Raw genomic sequence first — 21,781 nt, 5'->3', positions numbered from 1 at the left:
AAGTAAAAGTACGGTATTAAAAATGTTGGCATCAAAAAGTATTGATGCCAAAAGTCTTGGCATCAAAATATACTTAAAGTACCAAAAGTCAGAATGTCCTATTTCACAATTTCTTTTTAAATGCATGAAAATCCTTTGCTTGTAGATCTGCTATTTTCAAATAGTCAAAGTATATTGGGCTGAAGTGGTTAATGTATGTTTTGTAATAATAATCAAAATCTCCTAAGTAACTAGTAACTAAAGTTTGCAAATAGTTGTAGTGGCAATATTTCCCTCTGAGAAGTAGTGGAGTAGAAGTAGTTCAAAGTATTGAAAATCGTTCAGTAAAGTAAAAATACCTCAGTAACTAAGTACAGTACTTGAGTACATGCACTTAGTTACTTTCCAACACTGAGTGCAGGCAAGACTTCTCAGTCAGGCTCAGGCAGGCATTGCTACAAGCCAACATTTCCATTTGTTCTACATAACATATCCATAATGGTTTAAAAGAGTAAAATAATCTGTAATGATGACACATAACTGTCTTTATTGCTTCTGCTCATGTTCTTTACACGAGCAGAAGAGAATTCCCACAGTTCTGTACCTGCAGGCAGACAGACATCTGTGATGCAGTTTACCTGTCATCACTGACTGTCAATGAAATTACCTTCCTTCTCTTGAGCAACAACTTTATCATTGTGTAACTTGAACAATTTGCAGCTGGATCACCATTTTCATTTGGATACCAAATCGTATAGTATGTGTCCATGTGCATGCAGATGGGAGACGTTTGATTGTGTTAATGCAATTTAACCTTCAATAATTCGTGTCTAGACCTGTTCTATTGTAGATCATATGACACCAAACAAATAAAAGAGTGTCTAGCGCAGTGCTTCTCAACGTTTTCAGGTCAAGGACCTCAGAATTAGCATTTGGCGACGGACCCCCATCTGGAAAAAAAATAACTAAATTATTCAAAAGAAAATCCAACATTTTCAAGACTTTTCAAAAATATATGCAGAAGCTCCTTGTATATTTGCTATTTTTGAATAGCAAAAGTATAAAATATGGATAAAGTGTTTAACCTTCAACATTCTAAACATTTACTGTCAGAGTAAAATCATAACGATACTACTTTTCCCCAACACCTGAACTCTCCCATTTCTTTCTATTACCGTAGTCAAGATTTTGTCGATAGGATTTTTTTCATAGGATTGTACCAGCTCTGATCGCGAGAACACTTCTATACTTTGGAGCAAATTCAATAGAATAACAAAAGACAACTGAGATATCATGGCATTTACAAACTTTGGCAAGCGCTTCTTTATTTACATCCAGGCTGTCTCATAATGTCACAGCTGCAGTTTCATCAATAATTTTTTCCCTTTTTTATTTTGCAGAATGTAATCACCCGACAAATTTTGCTCTTTTGATATAATGCATACAGTATATCTTCTTGAAGGTGATCATCCACTGACAATAGTGTAAACAGAGGTTAAAGAGCGGTGCCGGCCGGGTGCCCACTCTTTGGAAACATGCAGGGAGTTGGACAAACATCTCAACAGTATGCCAGGTTTTTTTTTAAACAATGAGACAATGTCAATTTTCAGAGAACACCAACATAGTAGTCCATTACATTAGTCAGATATTACAGTTTCTCCATTAAGCCAAACTTATACTTTGTCGCAAGGATGGTGTTTCTCGTCAAAAAAAGCTGATTTTCAAGAAGCCTGTAAAATCAGCGCTTTTCCGTGAGTGAGCCATCATCATGTGAGGAAGTACAAATTAAGACCTTTCTGTTCCCATAGTATCTGAAAGTGTTGGTCACAAATGAGTCGCAGATTCTAGATTGCGCCACACGAGGGCGCTAGTGTGCCAGTGATGCTATATAATAGGACAACAGTGGATGTGAATGAATACCCTGGCCTTACAAAAGTCAACCTGGGTTCAGGTACATAGGCTGGCCTGAGGTACTACGAATGACTGAAGCTACTCCTTGCCCTTCTAAGTGAATGAAGCTAACATAAGTTAGAATCCTGTCTAGTCAGTGGTTCTCAACCTTTTCAGGCCGTGACCCCCCAAAATAATCATATTTGAACTGGGGACCCCACCCTGACAAGCCCTTGGAATTGTAGGTGTTGTTGAGGCATTCAATTTAGTTTGACTCGGTTGCACAGATACATATTGTGAAAATAGCTGATCTACAAGCTTGCGAGGCTTTGTGAGCTTGTAGATCGGCTATTTTCACAACATTTGCCTCTTTCTTGTATAATTTGGTCAATGTTTGACCAGTTTTATTATGAAACACAGTTTGTTGATCACTTTTGATGCAGTATTTAGGTATTTATTTTATTTTATTTCTTTCTTTTTTTATAGGTATTAAAAAGATATGAAAAGTCCTTAAATTGTCACTTCACTGTTATCTGGGGACCCCCCCAAAAAAATCACGTGGGGACCCCCCTGGGGATCCCGGCCCACAGGTTGAGAACCACTGTTCTAAGTGAATGAAGCTAACACAAGTTAGAATCCTGTCTAAGCAACGCACACAAAAAAAGAAACCACACAGCTTTTGAAAAATCACACACAACAAGTTAGTTTGCTGGTAGGGCATATTGTTTTTGGCAAAAAGATCCCGAAGGCATTTCAACAACACCATGGAAAAAAAGTGTGGCAAGTCCTGTGCTTGACTGTCACGTTGACTTCTATGCCAGCTTTACATATATTTATATATACACACGTACGAACCGCTTCAAATGTTTTTAACTCATGTCCATGGAGCATGCATAGGTCATCGTTTAATGATCCAATCACTTTTTGTTAATGCTGAGTTAGGTGATCTCATCCATGACAAATAGTCTCGACAGAGAACTATAATAGCACAGTGCAAAGGACCCTAAAAGGTTTCAGCAACAAACAAACAAAAATTGGCTGCTGAATAACTTTCATCTGACATTACAACATGTACATACAAGTTGAGTGTCGTTAAAAAAAAACAAGAAGAAAAGACTCCCAGTAGATTCGGAGTCAGGGAGGTTGTTTCCCCCCTCTCTCTCTCTCTCTCTCTCTCTCTCTCTCTCTCTGGGTTACAGCATTAAGCATTCATTCTAATCCCCATGGTGGTGGTAGTCGAATGAGATGGACCTAAAATAAACCAACCCCCCAAACCCAAGAGTACATTAACAGAGGAACATTAACATTCCACTCCTACAGATTTAAAACTTAGTGAGTTCCCATACTGCACCATGTAGTCCACAGCCCCCCCCCCCTCCCCGCAAAAAAAAACAGTCATATGCTATACAGTTGGCCCTCTTAAGGGAAAAAGACATATTTACATTCACATCTCAGTTAAAAAATCGTAATATTTTCCCTTCAGCTTCTACGCTATGGTCACGTGACTGACGTGACCAAAACTGGCAGCTTTTTTTTTTTTGTCCAGATTCTGGGTTAAATAATCGACGTAAGTCATTTGTAACATTGGTTTGAGCTTTGCTTACTTCCCAGGAAGACCAGTCAATTATATGTCCTTTCTATGATAGAACAATTACACAACCTGTAGGCCTGTCACAATTATTACTTAATCGTCTAATCGCAATTATTTGAGATAATCGCCTTTTTTTTTGCATAATCGTCATAATGATTTCCATGTAAAAAAACAAGATTTTCCATTATTTTCTAAAATAGTGGAAATAGCAGATCTACAAGCTCAAAACGTGGATCGAATATTTCCTCTTAAATATGTATGGTATTTAAATTGTCATAACTGCCCGGTGCAACTTTTGTTTACGAAGCCTTAAAGCCAAACAGAAATGTATTATTTTTCTCCCATAATAATGAAATATTAACAATTTAATTTTGTATCTGTCATTGAACATTGGAATACAAAATTAAATTGTTAATCGCAATTATTTCAGTGACAATTAATCGTCAAGTAAAATGTCATAATCAGACAGCCCTAACAAACTGTGTGGTCCTGTTGCAATAAAAAAACGCACAAATAGACTCTCAGCTGTTCCTAAAATCATGCCAAAGAAATGCTAAGGATTAGGCCACAACCTCTATTTGAACCCAGGTATGGTTTTCCCCATTGTCTTTTCTCAATGATCGTAATTCAATAACACTCTGTTGTTAAGCTTTGGTGACACTTTCAAAACATTAAACTGACACAAATACGACATCAGGAACAACAGGCATAGCTGGTAACTTCAAAAAGAAAGATCAGTCTTTCAATGTCTCATCATGGTATTATATCGTTGCTGTCGGGCAGAAACCTCTTATCTCCACTATTCTAACTTTTTGTGTTTTTGTCGTAAATTAATGGCCTACTTGATCATACTACGGTGTCGCACGAAAGCATCAAAAGTAGCCGATCCACAAGCTCGAAACGCGGCGCAAAGCGGCGCGTTTGTCGATCTGCTACTATTGATGCTTTCGAATTTGAATCCTGAAAAGAAACAGTTTTGGACATATGAGGTTTCCACCCGACAGAGACGATATAGGCATAGTTTTACTGGCACACGTTTCGTGTGGTTCAAGGCCTTTCACTGAATACTGTACGACGAAGAGCCAAATAATCATCCTCTCCATTAAAAAAACACTGTTCTTGGTATAGCAGAGTGTTTTGTAACTCTTCTAATACTACGGACTTCACTGTCTTAACATTAACAGATGCTACAGTAGTTACGATAATACTGCAGTTGAGTTTTACATTGAGTCACGCCTTAACGGCTGTTTCAAGAATTACTGTAAAAGGAAAATGAGTAGGCTATGTCAAGTAGCTAATAATAATAAGACTGAAACAAATAACACACATTAGCTGCTCTTCCTTGAACATTTCAAGTCAACTGAAATGAACAACGTCCACAATGGGTTTTTACAGATAACGTGACCCCCAAAACCCAATACTTCATATTATATTCTTCATTCTGCTGGTGTAACACATTTTAACACTAGTAACACCCCCAGACAAGCACACGTGAACAAACACTGGCACATTAAAAAAAAAAATCACTCTCCCCAACTGAACACCCCTCCCACCCCATGTGAACCGAGACACTTGGAATTTGGAAAAATACCAAAATGAACACTTTGAGCATCACCCAAAAAAAAAACTGCGAGGGACTGCGGGACTGTCAACACATTTACACGGTGTAAAATGGCCGTTGTGTCATTAGTAGCCAACTCAAGTCTCTATGCGTGTATTTAACATAGAAAATTTCCATTTATTCGGAAAACGAGTTTGTTTAATTGACAGTGAGGCAGATGACGATGACCAGGGGTCCTCCTATAGGCAGTGGTTCTCAACCTTTTTAAGCTGCGGATTGTAGGAGTTGAGGCATTACATTTTGTTTGACTCAGTTCCACAGATAAATATTGTGGAAAATAGCAGATCTACAAGCTCACACCGCCTCGCAATGCGAGGCGTTGTGAGCTTGTAGATCTGGTATTTTCACAATTGTTGCCTCTTTCTTATATTATTTGACAATTTGGCCAATGTTTTACCAATAGTTGGTTGATTACTTTTGATGGAGTAATGCCCTTTTTTGTTTTCTTTCCCTCTTTTTTCTTAGGTATTAAAAAAGGTCTTAAAAGTCCTTAAAATAGTTACTTCGCTGTCATCTGGGGACCCCCCAAAAATAATGTGGGGGACCCCTCTGGGGGTCCCGACCCACCGGTTGAGAACCACTGCTCCTAGGGATGAAGAACGGTGTGTGTGTGAGGCGTGCCTACGGAGATCAGTCCGCCATGCTGCTAAAATACATGCGTTTTTGGGGGGGATGACGACGTCCTCACAGTCCCACAAAGAAAGAAAACACACACACACACACACACACACACACACACACACACACATGTGCAGTGGATGCATGTGCATTGAGATTGACCTATCACGCATATAGATACAGACGTACATACATACATTCGTACACATACTAACACAGCTCTCCCAGACCAGCTACAGGGTGGGGGGGTGGGGGTGTGTGCTTAGGTGTTTCTGACAGCTAAGGCCTGCTCAAGCTCCTGTCTCCTCTGCTGGATCTGTAGGCACAAGTGGGAAAGATTTATGACAACATTAGGTTTGCACATGTAAAGGTCAAAGAATCTCCACACACTCATCTAGAGAGACCGTATACACAGGTGTAGTCAATCAGGAAGTGGTGGAAAGTAACTACGTATGTACTCAAGTACTGTACTTGAGTAACATTTGTATATACCGGTACTTTTACTTTACCGGAGTATTTCCATTTTTTTTTCTTCTACTACAATTATTTGAAAACTTTAGTTACTATAGTTACTTTGTAGATTTTGATTATTATTACAAAACATACATATAACTACTTCTACAGAAAGGAACATACAAACACAACTACTTCTACAGAAAGGAAGAATACAGATACATAGTAACAACATGTGAGGAGAAATACAGGACTATATGAGGTTGAGTGTTTTCCTCACCTTGACGTAGAAATAGCGACTGACAGCCTCCTGGGACCAGGGCTCATGGTAGAACTCTGCCCTCCTCTCCTCCTCAGGGTTGCCCACCACGTCCGTCATCAGCTACAGCCCCAAGACAGAAGAACGCCATTAGAAATAGTGCAGGGGGGTCATCCCGGTAAACAATGTGAAATGGACATACAGAAAGAGCATCTTTCACACATGTTCACAACTTTTGTCTTGGAAATTTGCAATATGAAGTTGCTTTCACAGGAATGCATCCTTACAGCAGTGTTCATTTTGACGACTAAAACTATGACGAAAAATGTTCGTCGACTACCTTTTTTCAGTGACGAAAAGAAAACAATAACTAAGCTACGATGACTAAAAACTATGACTAAATATATTGACAATTCTGCCAACAAATAAAATCTAGACTAAGATTTTAGGGAGGACAAGAGATCCAGTCGAACTAAGACAAGTCATTTTATGTTTGGCACACCGAAAATAGCCGATCTACCACATCTGTTTGCGACGCGTAGATCGGCTATTTTCGGCACAGAGACAATTATAAATCAGGCATTACAACGCCAAGGCCTGACAGCATACATTTTTGTTGACTAAATCAACTGTAGATTTAGTTGACTCAAATCTTATGATATTTAGTCGACTAAAACTAGTCTAGTCGACTATGACTAAAACTAAATCATAATTTGCTGTCAAAATCACACATGACATGAGAACTGAACGTATTAGGACACATCTTTGTGGTTCTAACCTTCAGGTCTCTGCTCTGGGATTTGAGCCAGTCCTGGATGTAGCCCTTGGGATCCCTGGAGAAACTGAGCATGAAGTCCCTCTGGATCTTAAGCTGGTTGATGGACTCGATGGTCTCATGGATCTGAAAGTAGAACCACCGGTCGTATGAACGATGGAACGATATGCAAGGGGCCATTTAACCCATTCAATCTGGGAACACATGTGTCATTTTAGATTTTAGCTATAACCTTACTTTATACTTTGGCTATTCAAAAATAGCAGATATACAAGCTCATAGCCCGGCACCAAGTGCTGCTATTTTTTGAAAAATTGTAAAAATGTGTGCAAATCTTTGAATATATATTTTTTAAAGCGAACATTTGTAATTCAAATCTGTGCTTCTGGGGGTCCCTGGAACTAAATATTTTGAGATGGGGGTCTGCTGCGGCCAAATACATAACTTTTGGGGGTCCCTAACATGAAAAAGTTTGATATAGCAACATACGTTTTTCAGAAACCAAAAGACATTTGTAGATGTGTTCCCGAATTGAATGGGTTAAATTCTGTTTAGTGAGACCCCCCCCGGTCTCACTAAACATGGACCATGGAAGTAGTCATAGTGACTTCATCATGAATGGTGAATTCATGTATGAGTTAAAGCAGCACTATGTAACTTTCCTCTCCTACCCCGGATTTGAACACGGTTTCCTGCGCAAGTGCAGATTTTTTTTTTACCATTGAGCTAATAGAGCCTGCCTGCTTGCTCAGGGGATACATAGGATCATAATGAAATTTGTGTCAGATCCTGTGTCTAGGTGAGACAACGTTTACACAATCTAAATGTCTCAATAGAAGAGCAGGGAGACAAAATACAACCACCCCAATTGTATAAGTTATATTATATTAACATACTCTACCATACAGATTGGACAGAATTACAGTTTATTAATTAAACAAAAAGTTACATAGTGCTGCTTTAATCATTAATCAAGCATTAATTATGTGTATGCATTTTCTCCCCATAGTAAGTCATGACCAATTGGCCTCTCCCACAGTGTCCCCAATTAACACCTGGGTGTGACATTGTATTAATTATTACAGTATGGAATAAACCCCCTGTGATCGTTCAATGCAGAGGTTCCACACCACATTGTCGGCGAATCTGCGATCTGTCACCTTGTTGTCCAGTGTGGCGATCTCCTGCTGGTTGGCGGTGGAGAGGAGGAAGCTGCTCATCTGCCCCTTCAGGGGGTCTTCCACCTCCACGTCGATGTCATAGCAGGCCGTCTTCTTCTGGTCGTTGGGGTCCACGCTGTGGCAGAGGGTTTTTATTTTAGTGTTATACACCATTGGTTCTCAAAGTGGGGTCCGGGGGTCCTTGGAGGGGTTCCAGGGGGTCCCCACAAAATGTGTAAATATAGCATCAGAATCATTTCAACCACTTTAACCTTTTATACTTTGGGCAATTCAAAAATAGCAGAAATAGTATATTATTTATATATCTTTTTAAAGCCCACATTTGCAACTCAAATCTTTGCTTCTGGGGGTCCCTGGAACAAAATATTTGAGATGGGGGTCAGCGGCCAAATACATATCATTTTGGGGGTCCTTTACATGAAAAAGTTTGAGAACCACTGATATACTGTACACAGTAACCAGGAGTTATTTTGGGTGACTTTAGTTTCTTGCTTACCGGCACTTTTGTCAAGATATCTGATGACTGTGAGAACATTTAATGTGTACTCAATGCAACAAGTGCAGTATTACATGTATTGTCTATAGTGTACTATGCATATCGCATAATATACAGAGTTTATAGTTCGTTGCTTATTTATATACTTGAATACTGTAGCTGTAAATCATTTTTAAAGGTTTCTCTAGTGTTGCTTTCAGTGTTTAAATGCACCATCATATGTGCAAACATACCTGGCTATAAATAGAAATGTGATTATGATTCAGTAGTGACCTGTCCTCGGACCTTTCTGAACAACATGACAAGGCACTCTAAGTAGGCCACCCTGCCACCCGGGTATCAATTTGGCGGAAATATCATGTAACAGATTGGTTTGAGGAAAATAACCAACAATAACAATGTTGAGTGATATTGGATTTTAGAGAGAAAAATGTCTTTTTGAGGTATGGCAGACATGAAGACGGCTACTAAATCTGAACATGTCAGAATTTGTCTCTGTGACTTTGGTGCAGGGACGTACAGTATTGACAACCAACATAAGAGTAATATGAAATGCCTCGCAGCGGCATCTCACAATCAATACGAGGGGGGGGGGGGCAGTACCAGACATACAGTGAGTAGAGAACGCCTTATCACTCAACCTTCACATTACTATATGTGCTAGACAGACGGTACGCTACCTGATAATATGGTTAATGACGATGGGGTCAGGGGGCAAAAGAAGGTTGGTGAGGCGTTGAGGGATCTCAGAGAACTTCAGCCGAGGACAGTCAAAAATCTGTAGCAAAGAAACAGAAAAGGCATACATTTAAGGCACGAAACTTTATATACATATAAATAAACTAACAAACAATATAATAACATATAATCTTATCTTTGCATTGCAACAATTTGAATAACATGAACACGTAACTCAGCGTTCATGTGTGAGAATACCACCCAGACAATTATTATTTTGGACTACAAACTTTCCATTGATCCAATACCAAATTGCAAAGTATCACAAAAACAGTTTGTGTGACAAACTCTAAATGAGGCTTTAGAAGCATGATACAGTGCATATCTCTGCTGTCGGGCAGAAACCAACTATGCCCAAAATATGAACCTTTCAGGAAATGAAAAAAACAAACATGTCTTTTTAAAACCACATCAAAGTTGGTATGGTGACTTTATACATTGTCAGATACTTGAATGTCACTTTACCCAAATACAGCTCAAGTGGCGTTTGGAGGTTTTTGACCATTAATGTGGAGAGATAGTTGTTTTGTCCATTATTGACTAGAATGACGAAGTCAGACGGAAAAACAACGTAATTGGGGTGGTTTGACCGACAGTTTGAGGATCGAATGTTGAGAGTTAGAAGGTTTAGTCAGAAGCGCCTTTTTCCTGTCTCAGAGGCAACAGAGAGTCAGGGTTGACAGCCAAACATCAAGGACCATCACAGTGAGCACTGGATCGCCCCAGGGCTGTGTCCTGAGCTCCCTGCTGTTCAGTTTGCTGACCCAAGACTGCGCTGCCAAATTTTAATCACATCCTCAAGTTCGCCGATCACACAACCGCGGTGGGACTCATTAGTAAGACGGATGAGTCTGCTTACAGGAAGGAGGTGGAACTATTAACATCATGGTGCAGTTCACACAATCTCTCCCTGAATGTGGACAAAACAAAAGATATGGTGGTCTATTTCAGGAGAGCCGGCAAACGGCATCACACACCGCTGACCATCGGTGGTGCCCCTGTGGAAATGGTTAATAATATCAAGTTCCTGGGGGTTCATCTGGCAGACGACCTCGATCTCCACCACCCACACCACGGCCATCATTAAGAAGGCCCTTCATACTCCTCTCCTCACCACCTTCTATAGGGGCACCACTGAGTCCATCCTAACCTACAGCTTCACTTCCTGGTTCGGCAGTTGCAAGGCACAAGAGAAACATCAGCTGAACCGGGTGGTGAAGACAGCTGGGAGGATCATTGGTGCCCTCCTTGTTGGAGCTCTACACAGAGTGCTGTGCCCGAAGAGCCACCAGCATCATAAGGGACCTCAATCACCCTTGCCATGGCCTGTTTGCCCTCCTAACCTCTGGGAAGAGGTACAGGAGCATTAAAGCCGGAACGAGCAGAATGCGAAATAGATTCTTCCCGAGTGCAGTGAGGACTGTTAATGAACTCTACGCAATATTTGTAAGACCCACACACAGACGTGAAGGATGTTCAATAGCACTTTTTTTTTTTGGAGATAGTTATTTTCTGCCCTGACATCGAAATTATAGTACGCAGTGTGCTGTTGTTCCATACCTGCTGGAAGTACTTGTCACAGTTGATGTACTCCTTGTCGTGGGAGTCCTGCAGCTTGTTGGTCTTGACGTACTGCCAGAGGGCCTGGATGATGCAGGAGCGGGTCTGGGTGTGGATGCCCAACAGGCGAGCCAGTCGCGGGTCCAGCTTGAACTGGGGTGGCTGTGAATAGGATGAAGATTCAGCAGAGATCACAATGACTAGGACGCTACAATCTCGGCAACCTAGGAACTGATCTCATGGCTGCATGCAGTTCAGAAAGCCGCCTACCAGTGACATCATCGTTAGGCGAGAACAATAGAGCACCGAAGTCTGACGTAATTTACACAATTTTACAAAATATTTATAGTTTGACTCTTATGGATATGAAGCATCAACTGACCGTGAGAAAACGCTAATGTTACTTACGCCGAATTAGTTACATTTTCGCCAGAAACAGACTGTATCAAATATGAGTGACTGACTATCGTAAACGATACAGGGCCACCCCCCTGACAATATCGCTGAGACAGTTTGTTTATTTTTTTGACCCAATGTTATTCTCCTAGAGAAATTACTTCTACGACTCAGGGGAGCTGTGCTCTATGGCTTCGATTATAGCATGATAACTTTCCAGGAATAGAAAGCCTGCAGTTTCTATTAGCTTGGATTCCCCATCGATGATGTCACTGGTAGGCAGGTTTCTGAACTGTCCACAACCCTCCTCCGAAACAAAGACAAAAATGGTAGCATATTACAATGAGCATTAGTGATTGTTTTTTACAAAAAATGTTGATCTACAAGTATTGTGAGCATTTTTTTAACAATTTCGTCTATAATGAGATCGTCCCAAAAATCGAGACACCAGGGTTAAAGTGGTGAAGACGGTGCAGAGTGAACACATTATAAAGACTACATTTGAATACAATAAACAGGAGAGATAAGAGAATAAAAGGACATCAGAGCTGAGAGCTACAACAGAGCTATGACTGTGACTGGCAGTGAGTGTGTGGCGCCCTCACTTGGTAGTCCAGCATCAGCAGCAGGGTGCAGCGCACACTGACATCTCCTGGCCTCTTCACCTGGAAGCCATCCGTCTCCTGGGTGGTCGGGGTGCGGTGCCACTGATGCAACACAGAAAAAGAGGGGACAACCAAAGGTTATTATACTTTTGACTTTTTCCACTTGTTTTTATTCTTTATCCTGTTATTTTTACTTCATGTTCTCAATTTCAGTTTTCATTTTTCTTCATTCATTTTTAAAGCGGGTTTAGTGAATACTTTGGCATTTTCTTTAACCTTTTAACCAGATAATGAGTTGTTTGTGCATGGCAAAATCTCTGTAAAGTAAATGAGAACCTGCCTAGTGTATGAAGGAATTAAGATAGCAACGGTTGACGGTGTGTTGTGGTTTCAGTAGAAAGTTATCACACTGAGAATGACACAATCAGCACAGACATTCTGCAGCCAAAACAAGAGCATGTTGTCTCAAACATGAGAGAGCCTGGGCAAACACAACCATCAACATAACAGCAGTGACGGAAGAGGTACTAATATGTTTTAAAAGCTCACTGCTTCCAATCCTTATTGGTACATTAAAGAGTGATATATTAGTGATATATTATATATTTTTTGTTAAAAAGCTGTCTATATTCTATATTCTGAGTAATCACTGCTATAGAGGGTTTGTTCAATAACCTGTCCATACAGCTCTTTATAACAAAAAACATTTCACAACTGCTATTTTTTCTTTCTTTCTTTTTCATCACTTTCACTTATTTATCCTGTTCCCTGTAGTAAGTTCTCTTGCCTGATTGGATGAAATTGGTAACCCGACCTGAAAATGTATTTTCTGTTTACCAAAGAGCTGGAGAGATGTGGGGACCCCGGTTACGGAACATTCCATATAGCACTTTTTAAAACCTATTGTACACTAATATATACAGCCCACTTGTGGTGCCGTTATAGTAATGCAAAAATGAAGAAGAAAAAAACTTCAGGTGGCACACAGTATAATGATGCATTTAGAATATTTCGGAAACTCCCAAGATGGACTAGTGCAAGTGATCGGAATAGGTATAGCAAAATACAAAAAAAACACTTACACCCCTTTAATTGCATTACTATTTAACCACATAAACCATCCCTATATAATACTGTAAGAGAACATTAAGCAAAAACAGAAGAACATTCAGCTAAAAATGAAAGGACATTCAGCGAATATAGCAAGCTCACAAATGGGTTGCTGAAATGACTTTGCATGCAGTGCGGCAGAACGCGTTGCTCCACCAAAATGATTAGGAATCGACTGCACCTCAAGGCAGTGAAAAATGAATTATGATGGGAAATCATTCAAATACCAAAGCCAGTGAATGCCTTGCAAAAGAAAGCACCTTAAATGAAACACCTTTAGAACTTCTAATTCTCAGTACAGAGCTCCTATTCAGTGAACTTCTAATCGGGTGCACTCAAGGGCTGGGACAGCCTTAGTGTACGAATTTGTATAAACCTTGAAAAACTTTTATGTTTCTGTGGATTTAAAAATCTTAAAAGAAACATCTTTTTTTTTTTCTTTTTTCATCTCAGATCACGGACTCGTAACTTTTCAATTTAATCTTGGAACTAGGAAGACATTACTACTTAAATACAGTGATGCGAAGTAACAAAGTACATGTTCTCAAGTACTGTACTCAAGTCAAATGTTTAATTTTAATTTCTTTAGTATTTACAATTTTCAATACTTTTACTTCTACCCCACTACTGTACATCTCAGAGGAAAATATTGTACTTTTACTCCACTACAATTATATGAAAACTTTAGTTACTAGTTACTTTGTATATGTTGATTATTATTGATTATTATTACAAAACACATTAACCACTTCAGCCCTATATATATTTCAGCCATTTGAAAATAGCAGATCTACAAGCTCACAATGCGTCGGGATGTGACCAAATACATATATTTTGGGGGTCCTTGACATGAAAAAGTTTGAGAACCACTGATATGATAGCAACATACGTTTTTCAGAAAACTGTTAGGATTTAGAAGACATTGGTAGATGTGTTCCCGGATTGAATGGGTTAAAACTACAGCTGGTGGTGATTGCTAGCTAGGTTATAGGTTAAGGTAAACAAGGTGAATGTGTTCACAGTGCTGTTATCGTGAGATACTGGCACTCGGCCAGTTCACAATGTGAAACTAACTGTGGTGTCATTTCACTGGCATGCTTTGCAATGCCGTGTCAGGCTGATTCATGCAGCACATAAAAAAAACACTGATTATTAATTACTGTTAGCTTTGACCTGGAATAAAATCCTGTCCCAGGTAATTAGTAAAAGAACCATAGATATAAAAATATAGATCAGGGGTCTTCAATGTTTTTTTCAGGCCAAGGACCCGCTAGCTGAGAGAGAGACGAAGCAGGGACCCCCCACTATATTGTATAAAATTGTGTTGCAGATAAAACCTTTTCATAGATTTAATAGATGGCTTCATAGACTTGTTTGACAGCACTATCATCAGTATGTTGGATTCATGTTAATGTGTATTTTCAGACATTTAACCACTTAAACCGTCAATACTTGTAATATAATAAACTGATGGCTCTGTACTTGATCTGCTCTTTTTTCCCTCTACAACAAACCTCTTTGCCACGAGGCGTCGTGAGCTTGTAGATCTGCTATTTTTGGCTGAAGTTCCCCTCAGAATAGGGATGCTAGGGTTCAAGTGGTTAATGTAAAAAGAAAAAATCCTATCCTATCACACAAAGATTTGGCGGCCCTGTAGTAACTCTGTGGACCCCCTAGAGTTCCCGGACCCCCTGTTGAAGACCCCTGGTATAGATAGGTTGTAAGCACCCCATTTGCATGTTCACAGCCACCATACTCTCCTGGAGGATCCGATGATGCTTATTGCTATGGATACCATATTAATACCAACACATTTTCATATCGAACAAACACGTCACATGTATGACATGCAAGCACAGCGTTGTTATGAATGGAAATGTCTGTTGTATACATGTATTTACTATGTAAAGAACAATCCAGTCATTCAGATGTGAATGTTACCCAAACATGATGACATATAAAATTCCCCTATTTAAATAGGGACAATTTTTCAAAACTGCCATAAATAAACTGTATTGACTGATACATATTGTATTGTATTGTTTGATTATAAGATCATTATTTCAATGTTTTGTTTAATTTGCAGCTGAATGAATAGATTAGCTAAAACAGGCAAACAAGGTGGAGTATATCCTCTCTGTCGGGTGGAAAACTCACTTGTCCAAAACTGTTACTTTTCAGGATTCAAATTAAAAAATAACAAAATTAGCAAATCTACAAGCTTGGAACGCGTTGCTTGGCGCCACGTTTCGAGCTTGCTGATCTGCTACTTTTGATGCTTTTGTGTGACGCTGTAGTATGATCAAGTAGGGCGTAAACGTACGAAAAAGCTTTTAAAATAGGGAGATAAGAGGTTTCTGCCCGACAGTGACGGTATATCCGCAGTACTACTACAAGTGTCTTTCTGTGTTCAAAGAGAAAGACAGCGTGGGTGTAGGATGGTACCTCTACCAGGTGGTTGTCAGGGCCGTACAGGTCTTTGTCCAGCTCTATCACCAAGCTCTTGAAGAACGAAGAGAACTTCCTCTTCTGTTTCCCAGGCTGTGGAGAGGACAGGGCAGGAGGGAGAGAGAGCGAGAGAGAGAGAGAGAGAGAGAGAGAGAGAGAGAGAGAGCGAGAGATGTTAAGTAGATTTTCCAGCAAAGCGTACATGTGTGTACACATCTATTTGGCTGCGGACCAACCATCTGAAAAGGTTTTGTGCCAGGGACCCCCAGAAGAGAAGATTTGTGTTTAAAAAAAGTATTCATTCAACCCTGACAAAAAATACAGATGTACGAGCTCGGCTGTGAGCTTGCATATCTGCTATTTTTGAATAACCAACGTTTAAAATATGGATAAACGGGTTCAAATGATTATGGTGTATTTTGCTGGGGATCCCCCTGGAACCCCCTCAAGGACCCCTGGGGGTCTCCGGACCCCACTTTGAGAACCACTGACATATAGGTGTACACACGTGCACATACGACCACATGTGCACATAATACAACATCGAAAATGCAACAAAAAAAGGTTTTGAGCTAAAGTCCAATTTCCCAGTTATGGTAGTGCTGAACAATGTGGCGGAAAAAAACGATTATCACAATATTTATGGAGCAGGGGCGACGATGGCTGAGTGGTTAAGGCGCATACCACATAGGCTCTGGTGCCTGACAGCGAGTCCCGGGTTTGATTCCCGAGCCCGGCGGACCTTTGCTGCGTGTCACTCCCTGACTGCATGTCTCGCCAACCAGACTGTTGCCTCCTACAATTTTCAAATGCTTCCGTCATACAGTCTGGAGCAACGGAAGCTCTGAAAATGATCAGAGGATAAAGCGGATGTGACGCTTCTTCCCCGCTTCCGTTTCGTCTTTACAGTCGTGCAAATTTGTCCTAATATTAAAAAAAATCACACCCTGTGTGAAGGTAGTGGCGCCTTTGATACATTTTGTCATCGATATGTGTTTATAAGGTGTTTATAGCCATGTGTCACGTGAAGCTTGACCAATCACTTTGTTGACGCACCTGACCAATCAGAACGTTGACGCACACGGACAAAGTAAGGTATAGAGCGGCTAGCGCCGCTAACAATTACCGAAGCATAATGTATATAGCTTGGAGGTGTAGTTCCAGACTTAGCATTCAGGAGGTGTAGTTCCAGACTATATAGCTAGATTGTGGAATAGTTGTCTGGCTACGCAAGACTACTCCCTGCCTCTCTCTCTCCCCGTTTCCTGTCTCTCTTAGTTTGTGAACTATCAATAAAGGTAGAAAAAGTTGTTACAACAATTGTTACGTATCCCTACATAGGTCAAAGATACACTGAAAGTCACAATATTTTGATGTAGAACATATCTCAATACAGCATTTGTTTTTCTTTCCATATTCAATAAATCATCAGTTTATCAGATGACTCAATAGGACAGCAAAGGATGAATGAAGTGAATGAAAAAGTGCACAGTTGCTGTTGCAACGCATTGTGAGCTTGTAGATATTTTCAAAAGATTTTTTTTACATTGTGCATAATGGGTGCTTTCAACTTTTGGTACTTTAAGTACAGTTTGAAACCAATACTTTTGTACTTTTACTCAAGCAAATTTAGAATTCCGGACTTTTATTTCTACATTGCAGTATTGATACTTTTACTTGAGTAAAACATGTGAGTACTTTTTCCACCACTGACGTTAAGTAACCCCAGGGGACCAATGAGCTCAGAGACCAAGGAAAAAGACAAGACATTCTCAGGGTCCACTTCCTTAAGAGCTCGAGAGGAAATATTTGTGGTTTCTGTGAAACCTAAACGCCTCCAACCACCGTGGTGGGCTGGCCTGGCGGGAGGATGGCTTTGGGGCTACCAGTCCCGTGAACATCGGGAGCATCGTTTCAAGGACCCCTAAATGGATATACATTTGGCCCGCGTACCCCCATCTGAAATTGTTTTGTGCCAGGGACCTCCAGAAGCAGTTACAAATGTTTGCTTTAAAAATATACTGTATTCAAAGATTTGCACAAATTTTCCTACAAGCTCATAGCGGGCACGAAGTGACGCGCTACAGTATGATCTTGTATATCTGCTATTTTTGAATAGCCAAAGTATAAAAGAATGGTTAAAGTGGTTAAAATGGTCCCTGGACTCCACTTTGACAGCCAATGCCTTAGAGCTGCAAGCTACACCAGAAATATTTGTGGTCTGTTGAAACCTAAACGCCTCCAACCACCGTGGGCTGCCTGGCGGGATGGCTCTGAGGCAGTCCATGAACATCGGGAGCATTTGAAGTCAGTCTTACTGTGCTAAACAAACGCTTACCAGGACCAATCCAAAGCCTTTCACCCCCGTGCTGCACTGTATAAACCAGTGATTCTCAACCTGTGGGCCGGGACCCCCGGGGGGGTTCCCCAAATGAATTTGGGGGGGGTCCCCAGATGATTTGCTTAATGTGCAACATTATTGTTTCCTCACTCAACAGTAAACAAACCAACGTGCAGTATAAGTGTATACAGGGTATCTGCACATTTCTAAAGTGACAATGTAAGGACTTTTAAGACCAAATTGGTCTTAAAATATTCAAATATTACGTAAGAAAGAGGCAAACTTTGTGAAAATAGCCGATCTAAAAGATCGGCTATTTTCACAATGTTTATCTGTGGAACCGAGTCAAACTAAATGCAATGCCTACAATTCCGAGTGCTTGTCAGGGTGGGGGGTCCCCAGTTCACTCAAATATGATTATTTTGGGGGGTTTGTGGCCTGAAAAGTTTGGTAACCCTTGGTATAAACAACGTTACTCAACAGACGTCAGTCATTCCGTTTCATTTAGTTGCAGGAGCTTTCCTCCCTCTCTGAAGTGGTCTCACCATAGCCATGTGTTGGAGCTCTACAGCGCAACCAACCACACAGGACTGGAGGCCAAATACAACTCAGAGAAGCTCCGACATCAAACGGCAGCAATTTTTTTTATACTGAGTGGAAGGATTATGACCTCAGATACTTTTCAGGAGGCAATTATACCAATAAACAGGATGTGAGGTAACTACTTAGGGTTTTAGAGTGCATATTATATTTCATTAAATTACATTATATATTACTGTATTTAATATTATTATGCAAGCAGAAAATCAATAGATTATCAACTTGCTGGTGTTGCCGGGGTCAAAGTGCCGGGGTTAAATCATGACCGTTAATAAATAAACTAAATTAACTAAACTAAACTTGCCCCGAGTGAGGGGAGTAATCAAAGGACAGAGAGGGTGACCAATCAATGCAAGCTAAAGTGCCACAGTCCTTCAGCAGCCTTGAACACAGCATGTCAAACAAAGACATAGTAGATAATAGACTAAAATCGGTTGTCAAAAACAAGGCTGCAGTGGATGGTGTGGTAGAACTCACTGCTGAGGAAAAACAATGCACTTCATCCACACACAAAGCAACCAAAACAGAGTTGGAAAACAGCTAGTGACCTTCAACAGTTCACAATATGGCTGCGTACCATAGGTTCATAGGTTAATTCATTCTCAGGGCTTCATAGGTTACACACTGTATTTTCCAGTTAATACACTGGCACGCACGCACGCACGCACACACGCACACACACCAAAAACACAAAACAACAAGCGAAACATCAAGGACAAGGAGCGCCAGCCAGCAGCACCTGCTGCGTTCTCAGCCAACTCCCTCACTGTTGGCAAATCTAAGCAGGACTCACTCAGGACTAGGGATGTCCGATATTATCGGCCTCCCGATATTATCGGCCGATATTAGCATAAAAATTGATATCGGGAAAATATCGGTATCGGTTTTTGAAAAAAAAAAAAAAAATTTTTTTTTTTTTTTTTTTTTTTGCTTTATAAATAAGTTACAGGAGTTCTTACTGTATATGGTGTGTGTGATATGAAATTTGAGCTTACCCTAATCACAATAATCCCCGCATATATCGGTATCGGTTGATATCGGTATCGGTAATTAAGAGTTGGACAATATCGGTATATCGGTTATCGGTAAAAAAGCCAATATCGGACAACCCTACTCAGGACCACCATTTTGTTCACCATGGCAGTTCCTCCATGACAGTAATGTTTATCTGTTCATTAGATTAAAGTGTTGACCAAATGCCATTTTCTCCTTGTCTTTGTAAATTAATTAGGTTATGTTTTGTTTTTTAAACGTATGGCCTGGCATTCATTGCTGCATACATTTTTGCATTCATTGTTGCATTAACCCACAAAGACCTGAGTCTGATTCTACAAATGCATTCTAAATCCTAACAGTTTTCTGAAAATGTTTGCTATATACAGTATACAATATAGCTGAAATCTAAAATGACACAGTTGCTTTCCCTATTTTAATGGGCTAATCGACCTCGGGCAACAACAAAAGTCTGGGTGATAATATAATATAATATAATATAATATAATATAATATAATATAATATAATATAATATAATATAATATAAAAAAGAGGAACGGTACGACAACTGAGGGTTATCAAGTCACACATCTCATCCATTCCCCCTATTTGTCTCATGTGCCATTAATTTGTATAAAATGATTTTAAAAATATATATTTTATGTGCTGCAGAAGCTATTCTAGCAGCACCATGTAACCTTTTTGTAATAAATAAAATGTAATTTTGTCCAATCTGTATGGTGGAGTATGTAAATACTTAAAAACTTATTCAATTGGAGAGGTTGTATTTTGTCTCCCTGCTCTTCTATTGAGACATTTAGATCCTGTGTCTAGGTGAGACATGACCTTTGACACACTCCTGTTTCTGGTTTAACAAAAATGTTGACCTGAATATTAAATGTATCCCCCCAGGGCAAGCAGGCAGGCTCTATTAGCTCAAAGGTAAAAATGTCAGCACTTGCACAGAGACCCGGGGTCAAATCCGGGGTAGAAGAGGAAAGTGCTGCTTTAAGTAAACTTTTTGTTTATTCACAAAAGGTGCAAAAAAAGCAACCACAATGAACTGTAGTGTGTGCTGCTGTAGTCGTATTATTTCACGAAAGACAACAACTCACGTCATCGAGCAACTTCCCCTCTACGCGCAGTTCCCATGATGCAATGCTGCCGTCTGAGTCGTCTGCGTCGGGTTTGGCAGGGTTGAAGGTGTTGGAGATGTACAGCCTCAGTTTACGTTTCTGCTGCTGACACAACGACAAACAACACATGCACACAATTAAATTCAATTCAAAGGAGCTTTATTGGCATGAGAAAACATACGTTTACATTGCCAAAGCAAGTGTCAAAACATGATAAAAACAATTTAAGAAAAACATGGGGAAAGTATGTACAGTTGGAGGGGGTACAGCATTGTGTTAAACAGAGCCATGTCATATTGCAACGTTATATATATATATATATATATAACATATATATGTTGGCAAGGGACAAGGGTACCATTTAAAGCTTTCTGAAACAATTATCTGAAATCTTTCAAGATTTTGCTGTCCCTTTTGGGACAATTAGCAGCATTTTCCCCCAAACTATTTAAATAGTGTGTGTTTAACTGTGCAACACCATTGCACAGTGGTCTGACACACGCGTGCACGCTCGCACACACACAGTCAGTAATATAGAGTACAGAAGTCCTGACGTCACTCGTTCATCCCCTGGGTCGTGGAAGTCATTTCTCTATAGAGAATAACATTGTGGTCCAAAAATAAACCAACTGTCTCGCCGATATTGTCAGGGAGGTGGCTCTGCATCGTTTACTCACTCATATTTGATACAGTCTGTTTCTGGGGAAAATGTTACTAATTTGCCGGAAGTTAACATCCTTCATATCCATAAGAGTCAAACCGCCGGGATCATTTGTTTATTTTTGGAACACAGTTCTTATTTGACGCGATATTAAACACGTCTATGGGAATTCAGAATGGGGGGGAAAAAACGCGACCCAGGTAGGACACGTAAATTGCGTCAGACTTTGGTGCTTTATATATTGTTTTACTCCTCAAAAATAGATTAAATCGTATTTTAGAACGAAACCCTTTCGTTCATATGTACATGTAAAAGGTCTATTAGATCAT

The 21,781-nt window shown here is 40.0% G+C and overlaps 1 protein-coding gene across 5 annotated transcripts in view; it reads right to left on the bottom strand.

Moving 5' to 3' along the window:
- Positions 1 to 1,381: 1,381 nt before the first annotated feature.
- Positions 1,382 to 21,781, bottom strand: part of LOC311039167 (SWI/SNF-related matrix-associated actin-dependent regulator of chromatin subfamily D member 3) — a 65,020-nt gene continuing 44,620 nt past the window's right edge. For 3 of the 5 annotated variants that reach the window (XM_084048829.1, XM_084048827.1, XM_084048830.1), the window contains 9 exons: positions 20,771 to 20,896; positions 15,718 to 15,813; positions 12,163 to 12,264; positions 11,162 to 11,323; positions 9,544 to 9,641; positions 8,347 to 8,482; positions 7,190 to 7,312; positions 6,433 to 6,534; positions 1,382 to 6,015 (listed from right to left, as the gene is read on the bottom strand). In XM_084048829.1, coding sequence (XP_083904955.1) covers positions 5,962 to 6,015; positions 6,433 to 6,534; positions 7,190 to 7,312; positions 8,347 to 8,482; positions 9,544 to 9,641; positions 11,162 to 11,323; positions 12,163 to 12,264; positions 15,718 to 15,813; positions 20,771 to 20,896 — 999 coding nt within the window. In that variant the 3' untranslated portion in view covers positions 1,382 to 5,961. The remainder of the gene's footprint in view (positions 6,016 to 6,432; positions 6,535 to 7,189; positions 7,313 to 8,346; positions 8,483 to 9,543; positions 9,642 to 11,161; positions 11,324 to 12,162; positions 12,265 to 15,717; positions 15,814 to 20,770; positions 20,897 to 21,781) is intronic. The other 2 variants (XM_084048828.1, XM_084048831.1) reach the window with 1 other exon arrangement.

The sequence above is a fragment of the Gymnoscopelus microlampas genome (genome assembly GCF_963454915.1).
Source record: "Gymnoscopelus microlampas genome assembly, chromosome: 22".
Classification (NCBI taxonomy): domain Eukaryota; kingdom Metazoa; phylum Chordata; class Actinopteri; order Myctophiformes; family Myctophidae; genus Gymnoscopelus; species Gymnoscopelus microlampas.
Note: the sequence above shows the minus strand (reverse complement) of the source record. Positions and strands in the feature narration are given on the sequence as shown.